This window comes from Lynx canadensis, chromosome D1 (assembly GCF_007474595.2).
Source record: "Lynx canadensis isolate LIC74 chromosome D1, mLynCan4.pri.v2, whole genome shotgun sequence".
NCBI lineage: Eukaryota > Metazoa > Chordata > Mammalia > Carnivora > Felidae > Lynx > Lynx canadensis.
Window position 1 is genome coordinate 112,381,276 of NC_044312.2, and position 17,336 is coordinate 112,398,611.

Below are 17,336 nucleotides of genomic sequence, written 5' to 3' on the forward strand. Positions count from 1 at the left end.
TCCGGGGGCTGGGCTGGGCCGGTCGAGCCCCCAAGCCAGCAGGGAGGGGGTGTCGGGAGAGCGATACGGCCAGTGTCCGCTCGCGAGTTAACCCTTGTTCGGGGCGAGCAAGTACGGTGCCTGGTGACTCAGTGAGGAAACGAAGGGCTGGGGGCCTTCGCGCCCGAGCCCCGTCCCCCGCTGAGCGGTCACGGGCGTTTTCAAGGTCCATCTGCCGGACCCGCGGCTCTCAGGGGGTGCGCCTCTGGTCCCCACGCGGAGGAGTTCTTGTGGGTGGCATTTCAAGGAGGACGCGCCTGGGCTGACGCGGAGCCCTGCCTGCCCCAGGGCCCCGGGGACTGACACCCAGGGATGGGCTGGGGAGCAGGTGGCAAAGGTTTGGGAGGACAGACGGACGGGTCGGCGCTTCAGACCCCCGCCTGCCTGCGTACGGGCGGCCTGCTGGGCTTGTTCAGAATGCAGATTCCGTGGTGCCCTGGAATCTGAGTTTTAACAAGCTCCCCTTCCGCCTCCCCACCTTACCCCCCCCCCCCCCCCCGCCCTTGGCAACCACCGATCCACCTTCTGTCTCTACGGATTTACCAGTAAATACTCCGGGTGTTTCCTGTAAGTGAAACCATACCATATGTGGCCGTTTATCCCACCCAGACACGGTGGCGATCCTTCCACGAGAGCCAGGTCCTGGGAACGATCCTCGGGGGTCGTGAGGCCCCCAGAGTAGGCTCTGTGATCGAGCCCCCAGTGTAGACGGGGGGAGGGGGTGCTGCAGGGGGCAGGGGCGGGGGGTGGTCATGTGCCCAGGCTCACACCTGGATTTGATCCAGGGTGGCTCCCGCGTCCCGTGCTCACCTGCTGCCTCCGGGCTCCCCTACAAGTATGTGTTTGTCGACCATTGTGTCACAAAGACAAATGTTTGAAGAAAGAAGAATTATAGCTCGAGCGCCTGCTTCCGTCCTGGCCTGACTCCCTCTTAGGCGTCTGTCTTCGTGCCCTGCTGTCCTCCGGGCTCTGGATTTCGGGGACCTGGGCTTGTCTTGGGCCCGCTGGCCATCCTTTTGCGCCCTGACCACATTCAGCACACGGCTTGCCCTCAGATGGGGGGGGGGGGAGGCCCCCACCCCGACCCGGCCCATCTTGGCATCTGTTCGGGGTCCGGTTTTCTGCCCCTGATGAACCAGTCACCGGATGGCTCAGAGCCTCAGTTGGGGCACCCGTAAAGAGGGGTGTGTTATCCCCGCCTGGAGGCCTTGAGGCTGGGGTGGGAAGAGACGGGGCGTGCAGACACTGGCGGGGCTCACATCACGTCTGTGCGACGTGACCCCCTTGTCACGCTGGCACAAACCTCGCGGGAAGCGAGGGAACCTCACGAGACCCACTGCTGTCCGCGTGGTCGGGGGGGGGCGGGGCTCAGAGCACAGTTGGGAAGGACAGAAGGACGGGCACTCGCCTGTGAGCCCAGTCGTTCACAGTGTCCCTTGAGCTGAGACCCCGGGACTGCCCCCGGGCACAGCGTGAGCCCTCTCATCCCCTGCTGCCGGCCAGGCCTGAAGTCCGCAATGACTCTACCCCTTGGCTCCAAAGCTGGAGCGACAGCCTCAGTGCCAGGGTCCAGCAGCGGGGCCTGGTGGGGTCTGTGGCCAAGTGGAGAAGGTGCACCCAGCCTTTGACGAACGACGGTCTCCCCACAGCTCCAGCCTCCTGGTGCCAATGCTTCCAAGGTTTAAAGAAGCAGGAAATTAATTATTTTATATAATGTTTTTATTCTTAGACATAAGCGAAGCCACATGAGGCTGGTCTGTATACCAAACGCACTCTGGCCATCGGGCTCCAGTCTTGGTCCTTGACCCAGATACCTCTGGGAGAGGGTCCTAGTATCTGTCCTAAGATGTCACAGCACCTGGGCGGCTCAGTCGGTTGAGCGGCCGACTCTCGATCTCAGCTCAGGTCATGATCTCACAGCTGACATCATAGATCCTGCTTGGAATTCTCTCTCCCGTCTCTCACTGCCCTTCCCACTCACTCGCTCGCTCTCTCCAAATAAATAAGGAAACATTAAAAAAAAAAAGATCGGGGGCGCCTGGGTGGCTCTGTCGGTGAAGCATCCGACTTCGGCTCAGGTCATGATCTCACGGCTCGTGGGTTCGAGCCCCGCGTGGGGCTCTGTGCTGACAGCTCAGAGCCTGGAGCCTGCTTCGGATTCTGTGTCTCTCCCTCTCTCTGCCCCCCCTGCTCTCACTCTGTCTCTCTCTCAAATACCAGGTGACCTTGGGCAAAGTCGTTAAACTCTCTGTGCCTTTGTTTCCTCATCCATAAAATGTCCATAAAACGACAGTACAAGTTTGGCCAGTCATCAGACTTCTTTTCGCTGTGATTATTATTCCCTTTAAAGACGAGCAAGTGTCCGTACAGAGGGCCGGTCAGGTTTAAGTGTAGATGCTGGGGCCAAACAGGATCGGGTTCAAATCCCAGCCCTGCTGTTGTCCTGCAGTTGACCTTGGGCATGGCATTCAACCTCCTGCGTCTGTGTGGTCGTTGGTAAATCCGCGGATAGCAATCCTTCCTACTGCGTGGCGTGGGTTGCGAGGGTCCGGGCTAACACGCGGTGACTTGACGAGCACAGGGCGCCAGTAGAGGGGAGTCCTCCTGAGCCCGTGGTGGTGTTAGCACACGGGCAGGTGGGGCCCCAGAGGCGGAGGTGGGGAGGGCCAGCACTGGGAACAGGGAGGACACGGGAGGCCGGACGGGGCGGGTCAACAGGCCCACCCTCGGGGGTGCGCCGTCAGCCCTTCTGCACGTTCCCACGCTCGCTCGGCCTGAGCACTGAGAGGAGGGGTTGCCACGGGCCGGCGGGCAGGACAGAGGCGTGACGGTGCCTTCCAGAACGGGCGTCGGGTGGAGAAACCCCCTCGTGTCTTCCTTCCTGGGAGATAGTGCGGTCCTCAGCCTGGCCCGCCCGGCCCAGCTTTCTCCCAGCAGCCACGGCCACGGCCACGCTGCTCAGCATGTGGTTGCTGGACGCACCTCGGTAGCCCGCGGGGGCCGTCTCTGCAGCTTCCTCACTTTCCCGTGCCCCGTATCGCCAACGGGAAGGCCCTGGAGATCAGAGGGCGGGTCCGAGGGAGGGATGGGTACTTCTGCCCGCGTCCCCTGCTTACCGGGGCATCTCCGGCAGAGGCTTTTGCGGCTCTGTGGCTCTGACACCCACGGGAAGCCCCCCCCCCCACACTGTGACGCTGGCTGCTCGGGGGTGGCCCAGTGGGGCTCTGACAGCACAGCCTCTCGTCCCCCCTCCTGACCTGCCCAGCCAGCGGCCTCCTGTTGCTGAGTTCCGGCCGCTCACCTCCGCCCTTGTCTCCTGGGCTCTCCCGCTGGCTAGGCGGCCGGCTCCCACGATGAAATCACCCCCATTTGAAAGACCTGGAGAGGTTCCTGGTTCCTGGCTGGGCCCGGCTGGTTCAGCAGCTCATACCGAAAGCACACCCACTGTGCACAGACAAGTGCAAACTCAGAGGCCCTGTTCTGACGCCTCCTTAATGCAGAGGGGGGTACTTCTGGACGGAGGGGGGCGCTTGTGGACAGAGGGGGGCACTTCTAGATGGAGGGGTGTACTTCTGGACAGAGAGTGGCGCTTCTGGACGGAGGGGGGCGCTTCTAGATGAATGAAAGCCCTCTGAACCTGAAACTGATTCAGACTCAGACCCCCTCCTTGCCTGTTCCGAGGCCGCATCCCTTCCTGGTGACGGAGCTCACTGCTGGGCTCGCCCAGAGGTTCACAGCGGCACATCTCACTTTATTTCCATCTTGACCCCGCCGCTTACCAGACAAGCCATTTAAGTTCCTCTGGGCCTCAGTTTCCTCCTCTGGAAACCCAGAGAAGGAAACAGCACTCCTTCCTCTGATGACTGTGGGAGGGTTTGGGGTTTTCTTGTTTCTTGGGGGGTTTTTTAAGTTCATTTATGTATTTGAGAGAGGGGAGAGAGCGTGACCAAGTCGGGGAGGCACAGAGAGAGGAGAAGAGAGAGGAGAGAGAGATGAGAGAGAGAGAATCCCAAGCAGGCTCTGCACCATTAGTGAGGAGCCCAATGTGGGGCTCGAACTCATCAACCGTGAGATCATGACCTGAGCCAAAGTCGGACATTTGAGCCACCCAGGCACCCCCGGGAGGTTTAAATAGGGTCACTACTTCCTGTGACAGGTCTCAAGACAGTGCCAGGCACCCGCGAGCTCAGAGCTCGGATTGACGTGATGACCGCCCTTATCATCCCTCCAGCCCTCAGCCTCCGCTGACTGTCGTTCGGGGAGGAGGGTCGTTGATAATAGATGATTCCCCACTGTTGTGCGCTAAGAGCCATTCATTCATTCACCGAGCGCCACTCCGCGGAAGGGCCACCGTCCGGATAGGATCATATGGAAGGTGGTGTGGACACCGTGAGCAAGAGAGGTCCAAGAAGAGTTGGGTTTTCTCTGACACTGAGGGGGATGATCAGGGGCTTCCTGGAGGAGGCAGCGTTTGAACTGTGTCTAGTCTGTTGGGATTACAGCTAAGAGTGCAGCTCAGCCAGTCAGACTGTCTACGCGGCCGTGAAGCTGGAGCGAGTGACCTTGGCCCATGCTGCGCCCGTTGTGACCTCAAGACGCCCACCTGTGACCCGGGGTGCTCAGGATTGACGGAGCAGGATGTTAGGAGCACAGGCTCTGGGACCAGCCTGCCTGGCCCCTCCCTGGCTGGCTGAGTAACCTTGGCCGGGACTCGATTTCCTGTGCCTCGGTTTTTCCATCTGTAAAATGGGAGAGTGAGCGTCCCTGTCCTGTGGGGTCTGAGGGAAGGCAGAACAGGTGAACTCGCGTGAAGGTCTCGGTCCAGAATGTCGTCACCCTCGCTGGCCAGATGGTGCAGAGGACGATTGAGTGCCCTTGTGTCGTCCAGACTCTGCCTTCCCTCCCTGCCTGCAGCCGCCACCTTCATGGAACACTGGAAGCGGAACAGATGCGGCTCAATTACCGCTGGGACCATCACCGGCTTCGAGGAAGAGGAGGTGAGCGGGTTTGTCCCTGCGATCCCCACGCCGCACCCCTGCCCCCAGCCGGTCGCCTCCTGGGGACTCACAGGGGAGCCTGAGATCGCGGGCTCTGCTCGGGTCTGTGATCTCGAAGCTCCCGTGGACGTGCCCAGGCTCCCCGCACTGACCCCGTCACGTCTGGGGCGGCCTGGAGGGTCTGGGAGGGCCGGCCATCCTCTTTGCCTGCAGTCAGGCCTGGCTGGGGAGACCCCTGCCCCAAAGCCCCTGGCCACTGCCCCGCCCCGGGTCAGTAGCTCCGGCCAGAATTCCCTGGGGGCGGTGGGAGGGACTAAAGAGGAAAGCGGCCCCCACACACAGCTGCAGCACAGGACGGAGCTTCATCGTGTGGCCCCGCGACCACGACTTCCTTTTATAAAACGCATTCTTGTTTTTTAGTTTTTATGGGTTTCGTTGATGTTTTTATTTTATTTTATTTTATTTTATTTTGAGAGAGAGTGCAAGCAGGGGAGGGCAGGGATGAGGGGAGACACAGAATCAGAAGCAGGCTCCAGGCTCTGAGCCGTCAGCACAGAGCCCGATGCGGGGCTCGAACCCGTGAACACGAGATCATGACCTGAGCAGAAGTCGGACGCTTAACCGACTGAGCCCCGCGGGCGCCCCTATGTTATTTATCTTTAAAGTAAACTCTGCCCGCAGCATGGGGCTTGAACGCACGACCCCAAGTTCAAGAGTCACATGCTCTTCTGACTGAGGCAACCAGGCGGCCCTACGTGCTTTTTTTTTTTTAAAGAAGCCTCTCCTGCACTTTCACTGTGACGGGGAAATCCTTTCCACTGATTTTCTGAACATCCCTCTGTGTTTTCCACACACCGCGCTCCCTCCTGGGACTGAAGGGCCCGCCGCTGGTCAGCCGGGGAGGCCGGGTGCCGCCTCTGTGCTGCCTGTGCCGTCGGTAGACAAGGGGGTGAGAGGACCACAGCGGCTTAGACAAGATCGCCCTCTCGGGCCGGGCTGCTGGTCCCGTCCCGATGCGGGCACCGCCCTCGCCCTGCGACCTGGGGCGAGTCTCTGTGCCTCAGTGTCCTCGCCTCTCAAATACAGATTGAGGAATAGTCCTCACTCGGTGGGTCTGAGGGGGTCTTGAAGGCTCAGCAGATATGGAGCAGGGCCCAGCCCGAATGAGTTCCCCGGAGTGAGCCTCCCGCCCCCCACAGCTGGCCGGGAGCTGGTCACTGGTGGGAAGGCAGTTCCTCTGTGGGGGTCTGAGCCCCGGGCCGGCGGCCAGCACAGTTGGCTGGCCCGCGTGCCCTTACCCCCGGTCTCCGACATCGGCCCTTGGGGGCCCCCAAAACCCCACGAGCTGCGGGAGCCACCCGGGCGGCCACGGCTACGGCCGGTCCCACCCCCGCGCCCGCCTCGCCCACTGTGCGTACCTGCCTCCTTCCTAGTTCTTGAGAAAACGATCTCGAGAGGACGCAGCCTATCTTAAAAAAACAGCACAAAGTAACGCGATCTTTTTGTCTTTGTTTTTCGTCCTGGTGTCCCGAAGGAGGCCGTCAGGTTGGATTTTTCTGTCACTCCACTGTCTGCCCGTGGCCTGTCTTCCTGGGAGAGGGACCTTCTCGCACACTGACGCGTCTGAGCTGCCCGGCTCCCGGCTTCCACTGTGGGCAGGGGTCTCTGCTTCCTCCCCCTCCTCCGGGCCTCTCTTAACCTCGTTCTTCCTTCCAGCACCCCCTTCGCTGACCCGCTCTGGGCTCGCCTGAGGCCCGGCGCCTCTCGTCTGCCCGCACTCGCTGATGCTCACTGCCGTCTCTTCCGACCCCACGGCTCCGCCAGAACCATCTCGGGGGCCAGTTCGTGGCTGGGTGCTCGCAACGGGAACGTGGGGTGGCGGGGGGGGGGGGGGGGGGCGAGCCGCAGTCGCACACACGACCTGCCTCCCGGACGCGGACGCCAGGGGGCCGGGGTTCCAGCGAGGGGGAGAGTCCCGGGTGGGCATAGGGCAGTAGCCAGCTACGAACTGCCCCCACGGGGCGCCAAGGCCAAGGGCTGAGTTTGTCTTGTGGGCTCGGCCGAGGCTCTCAAACTCACAGTTAACGAGGCCCCGCGCGGATTTGGTTTTTTCCACAGGACCATCCAGAGCCGAATACGAAGCCAGAGTTTTGGAGAAGTCACTTAGGAAAGAATCCAAAAGCAAAGAGGTACGGCGGCCATGCCCAGGTGGCTTTCCTAGTAATAAAAACACTGTGAGACGTCGGCGGTGGAGACCAGGGCCCGGACCCCAGACAGGGGCCAGAGAGTAAATATCTTAGGCTCTGCAGACCTCGGTCACGACCGCTCAGTTCTTCTGTTTGTAGGTGAACCGCAGCCGTAGACAAGAGGTAGGCAAGTGAGCCAGTGAAACCTCATCTGTAGAAACAGGCAAGGGGCCAGGTTTGGCCTACAGGCCGAAGTTTTCCGAACTCTGCTGTGGGTCCCCCTCCTTGATCTATCCCAGGGGCATCTCACCAACAAGTCCAAACAACACAGGAGCCAGGGAGCCGTGGAGCTTTTCACAGGACGCTTGACATTCAGTATGTCCAGCCCTTGTGTTCCGTGTTGAATGAAGGGGTTGCCCAGCCAGCACCCTTAAGCACACGGCCAAGTCCCTGTTCCCCCCCCCCAGACGTGGGGGCGAGAGAGAAGTGCTCCACTGGTCTCAAGATGACGACCTGTTGAAATCAGGGACTTGCTTCTCCCCGAACCTGTCATTCAAATGGGCTGTCTCGTGTTTGCAGACTGATTTCTGGCCCACCTCTAGAGGCATGTGGCTTTTCTAGGAAGGTGTTTTACGGGCCTGGAACAAGCCCGGAGGGCAGGGCGCTGGCCCCCATCAGCCTCCGCCTGCGGCTGGGGAAGTTTGTGTCTGTCTTGAAGGGTGGGAGGCAGACGCTCCCTGAGCCCCGCGGTCCACACTCACACCCCCAGCCTCTGGGGCTGCTGAGGCGGACCCCTGGGTTATCTTCCTACTCACACCCCCAGCCCCTAGGGTACTGAGCCACGCGGATGGGGTTGCTTGCTCGAGCGGCCAGAGGTGGCCGTTGGCACGGTCCCTCTGGGGGATAAAGTGAGCGCACCAGAACCTGGTCTCGGGCCACAGCTACGGAACGTGGCAGAAATCCGGCTTAGTCCGCTGCACCCAGGAAGGGGGTGCGTGCTCTGGGGTTTGAGTGGGACTCCAGTCTGCAAATAGCCACACGGGCGTGAGTCGTCACCCCAAATGAGGTCATTGTTTCAGTTAAATCAGAACGAATGCACATCCCGTGCACGCTGCGTCTGGAGCAGGTGCCCAGCAGCTTTGATCAGCCCCGTCAGGCTCTCTCGACTCATTTCCTAAAGGGAGAGGCCTGGACACCGCCGTCCAGGAAGCCCCGCAGACCTCACTGTCGTGCAGCATCCCCACCCCCAGCCTGTGTCGGATGTGCGGCCCCGAGACAGTCCACACCAGGGCTTCACGGTGGCACCTCTTAGCAATAGGCTCTGTGGCACCCGTGACATCCGTTGAGGTCGCGGGACTCAACCAAGCCCCAACAGCGGATCTGGGCAGCCGTGCCAGGGGCGCTCCCGGACCCTGTCACTCCGCCTCTTGGCTGTGATGGTGAGAACAGCAAAGGTACCTGGTTCCTTCACGCAGGGCTCTGATGGCGACCCCAGGGCCGTAGGCTCCTGGCGGGCACACCCCGGATTTTCTCCTCGGTTTCCTTGGGCCCCTAGTGGCTACTTTATGGTTGTAATTGTTCCCCAGCTCTGGCACCAGATTCAGTTACCAGAGAAAAAGAGACCCACCCCTTACTTGGCCTATGAACTTGCACTTCTGGGCGTGGCTTCCGTCGCCGCCGTAAACCGCTCAGAGTAACCTGTCTTTGCGTGCTGCGCGCCGTGGAGACGACAGTGGCCACGTCCCCAGCGGGCGCTTCAGCCTTGCCAGCCTTTCCCCGCTGAGGCCATCGCGAAAGCCCGGTCTCCCGTCCCCGACCTTTGCTGCCATCTCTTACTGGTTGCAAACGCTCAGAACCCGAATCGGCCTGGCCCCCGCGGCCTCCGAGCCTCGTCGCGCTTCACCCCACGGCTCTCTTGTTCCCTCCACCCGCCCCCAGAAGCGCCGGCATATTCCAGAGGAGTCCACAAACAAATGGAAGCAGAGGGTTAAGACAGCCATGGCGGGGGTGAAATTGGTACTTTTCTGTTTTGGGGCAACGCGAGTCTTGACTTGTTTGCCGACGACCAAAGTCCGTTGTGTGTTTCCTCCACGAAGTCTGTTGTGTTCTTTTCTTTAACACTCACGTTCACGCCTCTTTGCCTTCCTTCCACACCCGTCGAGCCGTGCCCGTGTGTGTTGAGATGTCACTGCATGGCTCCAGTGGGTCTGCGTGGGGGGGGGGGGGCGGGGGGCGGGGAGGAGCTCCGGCCTTGCCTGGAGCTCGTGAGTCCTGCTTGTCACGGCTGCCTGCCAGCGGTTGTCGCGTTTCCATTAACACCATGCCACCGGCCCCGGAGCGCACAGCGTCCCGTGCGGCGCCCTCGCCAGCGTCGTCTGACCTGATACGTGCGTGTCCCGTCCCGAAACCCCCCCCGTTCTCGGAACCTCGTGGGTTGGTGACCAGCTGCTGCTACTCACGGGCCCGCCAGACGGGGCCGTCCCTGAGCCAGGAGCCTTGGGGCCACGAGTCGCCGCGGTTCGCCATTGCTACGCGGCAACAAGCGTTTTTACCTTGGAATGCTAGTTGCCTGTTTGGCTTGCCCTGCAGAGGGAAAAATAACTCTTATGGTCTGGGTGGCAGAGGCGAGACCTCTTAGATCTTCTCTCCTTCCACGGGAGACTTTGGCCGCAGACGCAGGCTTCTCTCCCGACGTGGGCCTAAGCGCCTCCTTTAGAAAGGTGTTTTGGGTCTGTTACGCCCTGGACGCAGACGAACCACGTTTTAAACGCTATTTTTGTCTGTCACATGACATCGTCTGATAGTGGTAAGACCCCGCACGCCCTCCTTTAGGCCTAGGCGTCTGCTTTCATGCACTCACCGCAAGCTTTTTTTTTTTTTTTTTCAAAGGTGTTCTGAGTATTCTGTCTGTCCAAGTCGTTCACCCATGCCCCACCGCGCGCGCACAGACTTCTCTCCTCCGCGCGGTTCCCACCAGTTACCCAACATTGTTTCCTGTTGTAGACAGACAAGGTGAAGCTGACCTGGAGAGATCGGTTCCCAGCCTACGTCCCAACTGGTCTCCATTGTCTTCATGGTAAGTTCCGGAAGGCTGAGGCGGATAGGTTCGGGAGCCCCGGGGAGAGTGTGTGCTCGCCCAACCAGAGCCGGCTTATCACATGACATTGCTCCCGTCCCAGGGTGCAGGGTGGGTGGAGGCCCCGAGTGATGGGAGGGGACCAGGATTCCCACCAGAGACCCAGGGGACCCACGGGCCCGGGTACACGGTCCCCGCACACGGCTTTCCGCTCCAGTGACACGTTTACGCCATTAGTCGTTCAAACCTAAATTTTACCCCGTGGAGACAAAACTGGGTGGGGTTTTTTGGGTTTTTTTTTTTTTTTTTAAGAAAATCATGAAATAAATAATGCACAGACAGAACAAGAATGAGAACAGTGCTGTTGAAGCAGCTACGTCTTGGCCAGAGCCCTCCCGCCTCCCAGGCAGCCACCTCGCCAAGGGTCTGTCACTCCGGGCTCATCAACGCTGCTGATTTAAATCAGCCAACACCCTGGCTCTCTTTGGGGGTTTTCACCCCACATGAGTTGGGTCTCATCCCCGGAAGGCCTCGGCCCCCGGCTAGCTGCTCTTTGATCCTCCCCGAGAGGTCAGGGCCACCTGCGGGCACTGTACAAAGGACCGGCCCCTTGCCCAGCTTTACATTAGAGTCTCACACGGCCCCCAGCCCTGTGGGCTGATACCCAGGGGCCTGGGGTTGGCCGCCGTGGACCGGACCGGTGTGCTGAGTGCGTATCCAGCGGCCTTAGGGCCTGCGGGGCGTCTCTCACGAGTCCTGGGAAACCTGCCTGGCCTGATGCCTCCCCCTCCTGCTGATGAGGACACAGGCCACGGGGCTCGTCCCTCCCCCAGGCCACCAGGCAGGAGGTGGTAGGCCCAGGTGCCACTCAGGCATCCTGTCCCCAGAGTCCCCCTGCTCTGTGTGAACCCAACTGGAGGTGGGGGGCGTGCCTTTGTCCCTCATGGATGAATCAGCCACGCTCTGTCCCCGCCCAGGAGCTTCATTCACCGAGCACACGCTGGTTGAGTGCGCCCCCACGTTCCTGGTCCCGGGGAAAGCCAGTGTGAACACGCCGGCTAGACCCCCGTGGCCCTTTTGACCCAGAGGTGGGGATCGCCCGCGGGCAGTGAGACCGTTGTGGGGGCGCACAGCCCCTTGGCGGGAGAGGGGGACACCCTCCCCACTGAGTCATCCCGCGGGCCAGCCGCCCTGTCCCCACCTCCACGTGCCTGCCTGGGGCCGTCTCTGGGGCCGGGTGGTGCCCTCCCCTGGGTGGGGCCCTTTGGCAGGAGAGAGGGAGTTTCCGAGGAAAGCCCTCAAGCCCTCCATTCCCGGGGCTGGCGGGGGAACTCGGTCAGGGTGTGGCGTGGGCTGCAGAAGCTTCCTGAGCGGGGCGTGGTCACCACGGGCACCCACAGATGTGTGCAGAGCGAAGTTTTAAAACAGGAGCTTTCCTAGATTCTGATGGCTGCAGCCTTGCTCGGGGGGGGGGGGGGGGGGAGGGGGGGGAAGCCACAAGTTTTCCAGGCTGTGACCTGAGACACAGAGGACAGCCCCACGCCTCTGCAGCACGGTCCCAGTCCCGGGAGCCATGAGGGACCAGCCTAACCGGGCAGGGCCTGCCCTGCCCCACCCTTAACGGGAAGAAGTGACACGGGTCACGCAGGAGGGAACGGAAAAAGCACAGAGCCTGGCCCACAGGTGGAGTTGGGCTTGGTCCACAGCTGGGCTCAGCCAACCCTCCTTCTCAGTGCGTCCTTGGGGTGGGGGGATCCCTCAGTGCGTCCCTGGGGTGGGGGGATCCTCAGTGCGTCCCTGGGGTGGGGGGGATCCTCAGTGCGTCCCTGGGGTGGGGGGGGAGCTGCCTGTGTCCTCCTGCCAGTGCAGGACAGCTTGAGAGCAAAGATGGAATCATCCGTGGGGAGTTAGGGCCTCCGAGGAAAAGGAAGAGGAACCCAGAGCCCCACACGGACTAAAGTCACCATCCCAGCCAGCGCACCCCCCCCCCCCCCCCCGCCTCGGTTACCCGAACGCCTCCCGCTCAGGGCCACACTGTGGGCAGAACCTCCCCCCCCAAGTCAGCCTGGCTCCGCACACCAGGGCCAGCCCCCGGGGTTCCAACCACCCTGTGCCCTGTTGGGGTCCGTGGGTGGGGAAGGAGGCACGGTGCCCCACGGCAGGTGGCGGAGAGACCCCGTGAATGTCAGGCTGCGTGGACTCACCTGGTGAATCCCGGCTCGAGCTGGGTGACCTGGCCTGCTTACCCAGCCTCTCTGAACTCAGTGCCTTTTTTCAGAAAAACAGAAACCAGTCCCTCGTTCATCTGTCCGTGAAGATTGCCAGCCTAGAGCCCTGGCATCGAGAGGGTGACAGGAGCCCATGTCTGTGTCGAACCTGAATTGCTGTAGGCTTGGGGCTGGAGCTAGGCGTGTGGGGGTCTGACGGGACCTCCTCCCCCCGCAGATTGCCGTGACCTTCGCCATCGTCCTGGGAGTCATCATCTACAGGATCTCCACCGCAGCCGCCTTAGCCATGAACTCCTCCCCGTCCGTGCGGTCCAACATCCGGGTCACGGTCACGGCCACCGCGGTCATCATCAACCTGGTGGTCATCATCCTCCTGGACGAGGTCTACGGCTGCATAGCCAGGTGGCTCACCAAGATTGGTGAGTGCGCGCCCCAGGCGACCGTGGCCGCCTTCCCGCTGTGGGGCCTTGGGCTGGCCCCTCACCCTCTCTGGGCTTCACTCACGTGAGAGGGGAATACGTGGTCACGTGCATCTCACCCCTTCTAGAAGTCCCAAAGACGGAGAAGAGCTTCGAGGAGAGGCTGATCTTCAAGGCTTTCCTGCTGAAGTTCGTGAATTCCTACACCCCCATCTTTTACGTGGCTTTCTTCAAAGGCAGGTAGGGACTTCAGTTACTGAAACTCATGGTCTCTCCCAACACGGTCCTCCCGGTGCAGGAGAGACTCTCCTCCCCATCTCCCTGCAGGCCGCAGGCCAAGGCCCAGGGCAGAGCGGTCAGTGTGGTTCTCACTGCCACCGAGCCCATGGAGAGACCTGGCTTCTACAGGGGTGCCAGACCAGCAGGGACCCCAGGATAGCAGAGACCCCAGACAGCAGGGGACCCGGGGCAGGAAGGGGACCCCAGGCAGGAGGGACCCAGACGGGAGGGACCCAGATACCAGGGACCCCAGGCAGGAGGGACACCCAGACAGGAGGGACCCCGGGAACCAGGGACCCCAGGCAGGCAGGGACCCCAGACAGGAGGGACCCTGGGCAGCAGGGACCCGGGGCAGGAGGGACCCCAGACAGGAGGGACCCTGGGAACCAGGTACCCAGGCAGTAGGGGACCCTCGACAACAGGACCCCAGGCAGCGGAGCCCTGGGCAGTGAGCTCCAGGTGCCCTCACAGGGGGGCGGGATGACTGGAGAGGATTAGGGTTGCAGGAGAAGGTAGGAGAAGGGCAGTCGTGGCCAGCTTGCTGTTCCAGCTAGTGGTGTGGCAAACCCTGTGCCGGGACCCTCTGAGCCACCCTGGGCTCGGAGGGGCTTGTGGCCCACCCCCCGAGACTCCCCAGCACCCCTCCTGCCAGGAGCTAGCGGGTGTGATCCCAGAACTCCTCCAAAGGCTTCTTCCTCAGCATCGTGTGATTTAGTGGCCACCGTCCCATGCCAGAGCCCCAGCCAAGGGGTCCAGGCTCCCCTGAGATCATGCATGACAACGGGGCAGGACCTGAGAGGCCCCCGCCCTGAACGTCCTGCGGGAGGCCGAGAAGCTGCCTCAGGGACCTCCCCTCCCCCACCCGACTTGACCGTGGCAGGTGGAACGGTCTGCCCTCCCAGCTGCTTCGCCTCAGTTCCCCACCCCCACCCTGCTGCCCAGGGCCGGAGTGGGGGGGCCTTCCCTCTGGGTTTCCCTCTGAAGTTCCGTCTCGTCTCACCCCCGTGGGTTGGGAGTAATACACAGCACGGCAGTCTTGGCTCAGCCTGGGGGTGTGCTCGGGGGGGGGGGTGGGATCCAGCCCCCTCCTCGGGGTCTCCCCGCGCTGCCCCTCCTCTCCCACTGCCCCCCCTCGTTGCAGGTTTGTCGGCCGCACCGGGTGACTACGTGTACATTTTCCGTTCTTTCCGGATGGAGGAGGTAACTGACCCCGTGTTCTGTTCTCCTTCCCCGGTTGTGTCCCCACGGCAGACTCGGCAGAAGCAGATGTTGTCCAGTAGTGTTTCCCTCCTTCTTGGGGGAGTCCTTTTCTGCTGCCCGGCCGCTGGGGTGGGGTTTTGCTCTCACTTGGTGTGTCCATGTAGGATCACCCCCAAAGGAGAGACCAAAGAACGATGCCAGTTGTATTTCCCCCCCCCCTTTCTAGCATCTAGAATGTTTTTGTCTCTGGTTAGAATGGATTCGTGGGGGAGAAACAGACCTGAGCTTCACTGTTTGACTTTAACATAGAAAGGCCCACCTCTCTCCCCTAAATCTGTGCTGGTGGCCTTTGGCTTTTGCTTGGCCGGTCCAGCCACCGTGGGTCTGGTTAGCGCACCTGCCACTCAGTTGGCTCCTGCAGCCCCGTCAGACCAAGCCGGGGCCCCAGGGCCGCCTGTGGCTCAGGCCTCGGGAACAGTCAGCCAGTTTAATGCCCAGGATAATTCAGCTTATTGGAAACAAGGGATAGGTCTTCTGATAAAGACCCTGTGAAACACGGTAGAGAGCATGGGGGTGGGCTTCAGGTACAGGGTGATCTGGCTGCCCAGGGCACAGCCTAGAGGTTCAGCCCCCTGAGTGCCGGCCCCTGAACGTCCCAAGACATGCAGTAACATGTTTGCAAAAGGACCGTGAAGCGATCTCCCCTTCTATGACTCGTTCTTTACGTAAATGATACCCTGCCAAATTCTTTAATAGTCGCAGGAATTGGAGAAATGCCTTTGTAAAATGAATAGAGCAAAGGACATCATTTTTTAAATGAAATTGTGCTCTCCAACATAAATTCTGTGGTAACAGTGTAAAAAATGTTGTCCTGGGCCTATAGAGGGGTCAGCTCTGCCCCAGAGGGCCGCCCCGTGTCCCGTGAGCTCTCTTCACTTGGACAAGCGAAGCTTCTGGTCCGTTACCTGCCAGCCCATCACCCAGCCTAAGGCAGTTGGTGCAGGCCCAGCAAGGACAGGGGACAGGGACGTTAGACCTCAGAGGGTGGCCAGCTGCCTCACCACGTGGCTTGCCAACTACACAGGCCCCGGCCTGCTGCGGCCACACAGGGACTGTAGATGGACAGTGGTTCATGGGACCAGGCCGCTGTAGCCAAAGACCACAGATCAGGTGGCCCCGAAACAACAGGAATGTATATTCTCTCACGGTTCTAGAGCCCAGAAGCCCAAATCAAGGAGCCAGCAGGGCTGTGCTCCCTTTGAAGGCTCAGGAGCGGGCTCTCCAGGCCTCTGTCCCGACATCCTCGGCTGGCCCTCCAATCTCTGTGTCTTCAGACAGTCTTCTGTGTATCTGTGTGTTTTCTCTTCTCACGAGGACACCAGTGACGGGATCAGGGCCCACCTACTACGGCGTGACCTCGTCTTAACTCGGTCACGTCTACAAAGACCCTTTTTCCAACTAAGGTCACTCTGTGGTTCTGGGGGTTACGATGCGGACATATCTCTGTGAAAGACACATTCAACCCACAACGTGAGGGCTGACCTCCCCTCGCTGGGGGCTGCGGCCGTCTCTCCAGGATGGGCAGGGGAAGGGGGGCCTGATGCCCACTGCTGTCTGTCCTGCAGGGGTGGGGGGGGGGTCTGATGCACCTGCTCTCTGTCCCCCAGTGGGGGAGGGGCTGATGCACCTGCTGTCTGTCCGGCAGTGGGGGTGGGAGGGGCCTGATGTACTTGCTCTCTGTCCCCCAGTGGGGGAGGGGCTGACGCACCTGCTCTCTGTCCCGCAGTGGGGGTGGGGGGGCCTGATGCCCCTGCTGTCTGTCCCGCAGTGGGGGGGGGGGTTCTGATGCACCTCTTCTCTGTCCCCCAGTGGGGGAGGGGCTAATGCACCTGCTGTCTGTCCGGCAGTGGGGGTGGGGGGGCTGACGCACCTCCTCTCTGTCCCCCAGTGGGGGAGGGGCTGACGCACCTGCTCTCTGTCCCCCAGTGGGGGAGGGGCTGATGTGCACCTGCTGTCCGTCCGGCAGTGGGGGTGGGGGGGCCTGATGTACCTGCTCTCTGTCCCGCAGTGGGGTGGGGGGGCTGGTGCACCTCCTCTCTGTCCCCCAGTGGGGGAGGGGCTGACGCACCTGCTGTCCGTCTGGCAGTGGGGGTGGGGGTGCCTGATGCCCCTGCTGTCTGTCCCGCAGTGGGGGGGGGGGCTGACGCACCTCCTCTCTGTCCCCCAGTTGGGGAGGGGCTGACGCACCTGTTCTCTGTCCCGCAGTGGGGGTGGGGGGGCCTGATGTACCTGCTCTCTGTCCCGCAGTGGGGGAGGGGCTAATGCACCTGCTGTCCGTCCGGCACTGGGGTGGGGGGGCCTGATGCCCCTGCTCTCTGTCCCCCAGTGGGGGAGGGGCTGACGCACCTGCTCTCTGTCCCGCAGTGGGGGTGTGGGGGCCTGACGCACCTGCTCTCTGTCCCGCAGTGGGGGGGGGGCGGATGCACCTCCTCTCTGTCCCCCAGTGTGGGAGGGGCTGACGCACCTGCTCTCTGTCCCGCAGTGGGGGAGGGGCTGACGCACCTGCTCTCTGTCCCGCAGTGGGGGAGGGGGGCTGATGCACCTCCTGTCTGTCCCCCAGTGGGGGAGGGGCTGATGCACCTGCTCTCTGTCCCGCAGTGGGGGTGTGGGGGCCTGAACGCACCTGCTCTCTGTCCCGCAGTGGGGGAGGAGCTGACGCACCTGCTCTCTGTCCCGCAGTGGGGGGGGGGGGGGCTGATGCACCTCCTCTCTGTCCCCCAGTGGGGGAGGGGCTGACGCACCTGCTCTCTGTCCCGCAGTGGGGGAGGGGCTGACGCACCTGCTCTCTGTCCCGCAGTGGGGGGGGGCTGACGCACCTGCTCTCTGTCCCGCAGTGGGGGGGGGGGGGCCTG

The 17,336-nt window shown here is 61.8% G+C and overlaps 1 protein-coding gene across 1 annotated transcript in view; it reads left to right on the forward strand.

Annotated features, from left to right (window-relative positions):
- The window catches only part of ANO1 (anoctamin 1), an 80,658-nt gene that overhangs the window by 46,522 nt on the left and 16,800 nt on the right, over positions 1-17,336 (forward strand). The window contains 11 exon segments of the mRNA XM_032594949.1: positions 4,954-4,980; positions 4,983-5,011; positions 5,013-5,040; positions 7,155-7,225; positions 9,161-9,238; positions 10,226-10,269; positions 10,271-10,298; positions 12,744-12,945; positions 13,074-13,185; positions 14,366-14,378; positions 14,380-14,424. Of these exon segments, the coding sequence (XP_032450840.1) occupies positions 4,954-4,980; positions 4,983-5,011; positions 5,013-5,040; positions 7,155-7,225; positions 9,161-9,238; positions 10,226-10,269; positions 10,271-10,298; positions 12,744-12,945; positions 13,074-13,185; positions 14,366-14,378; positions 14,380-14,424 (677 nt within the window).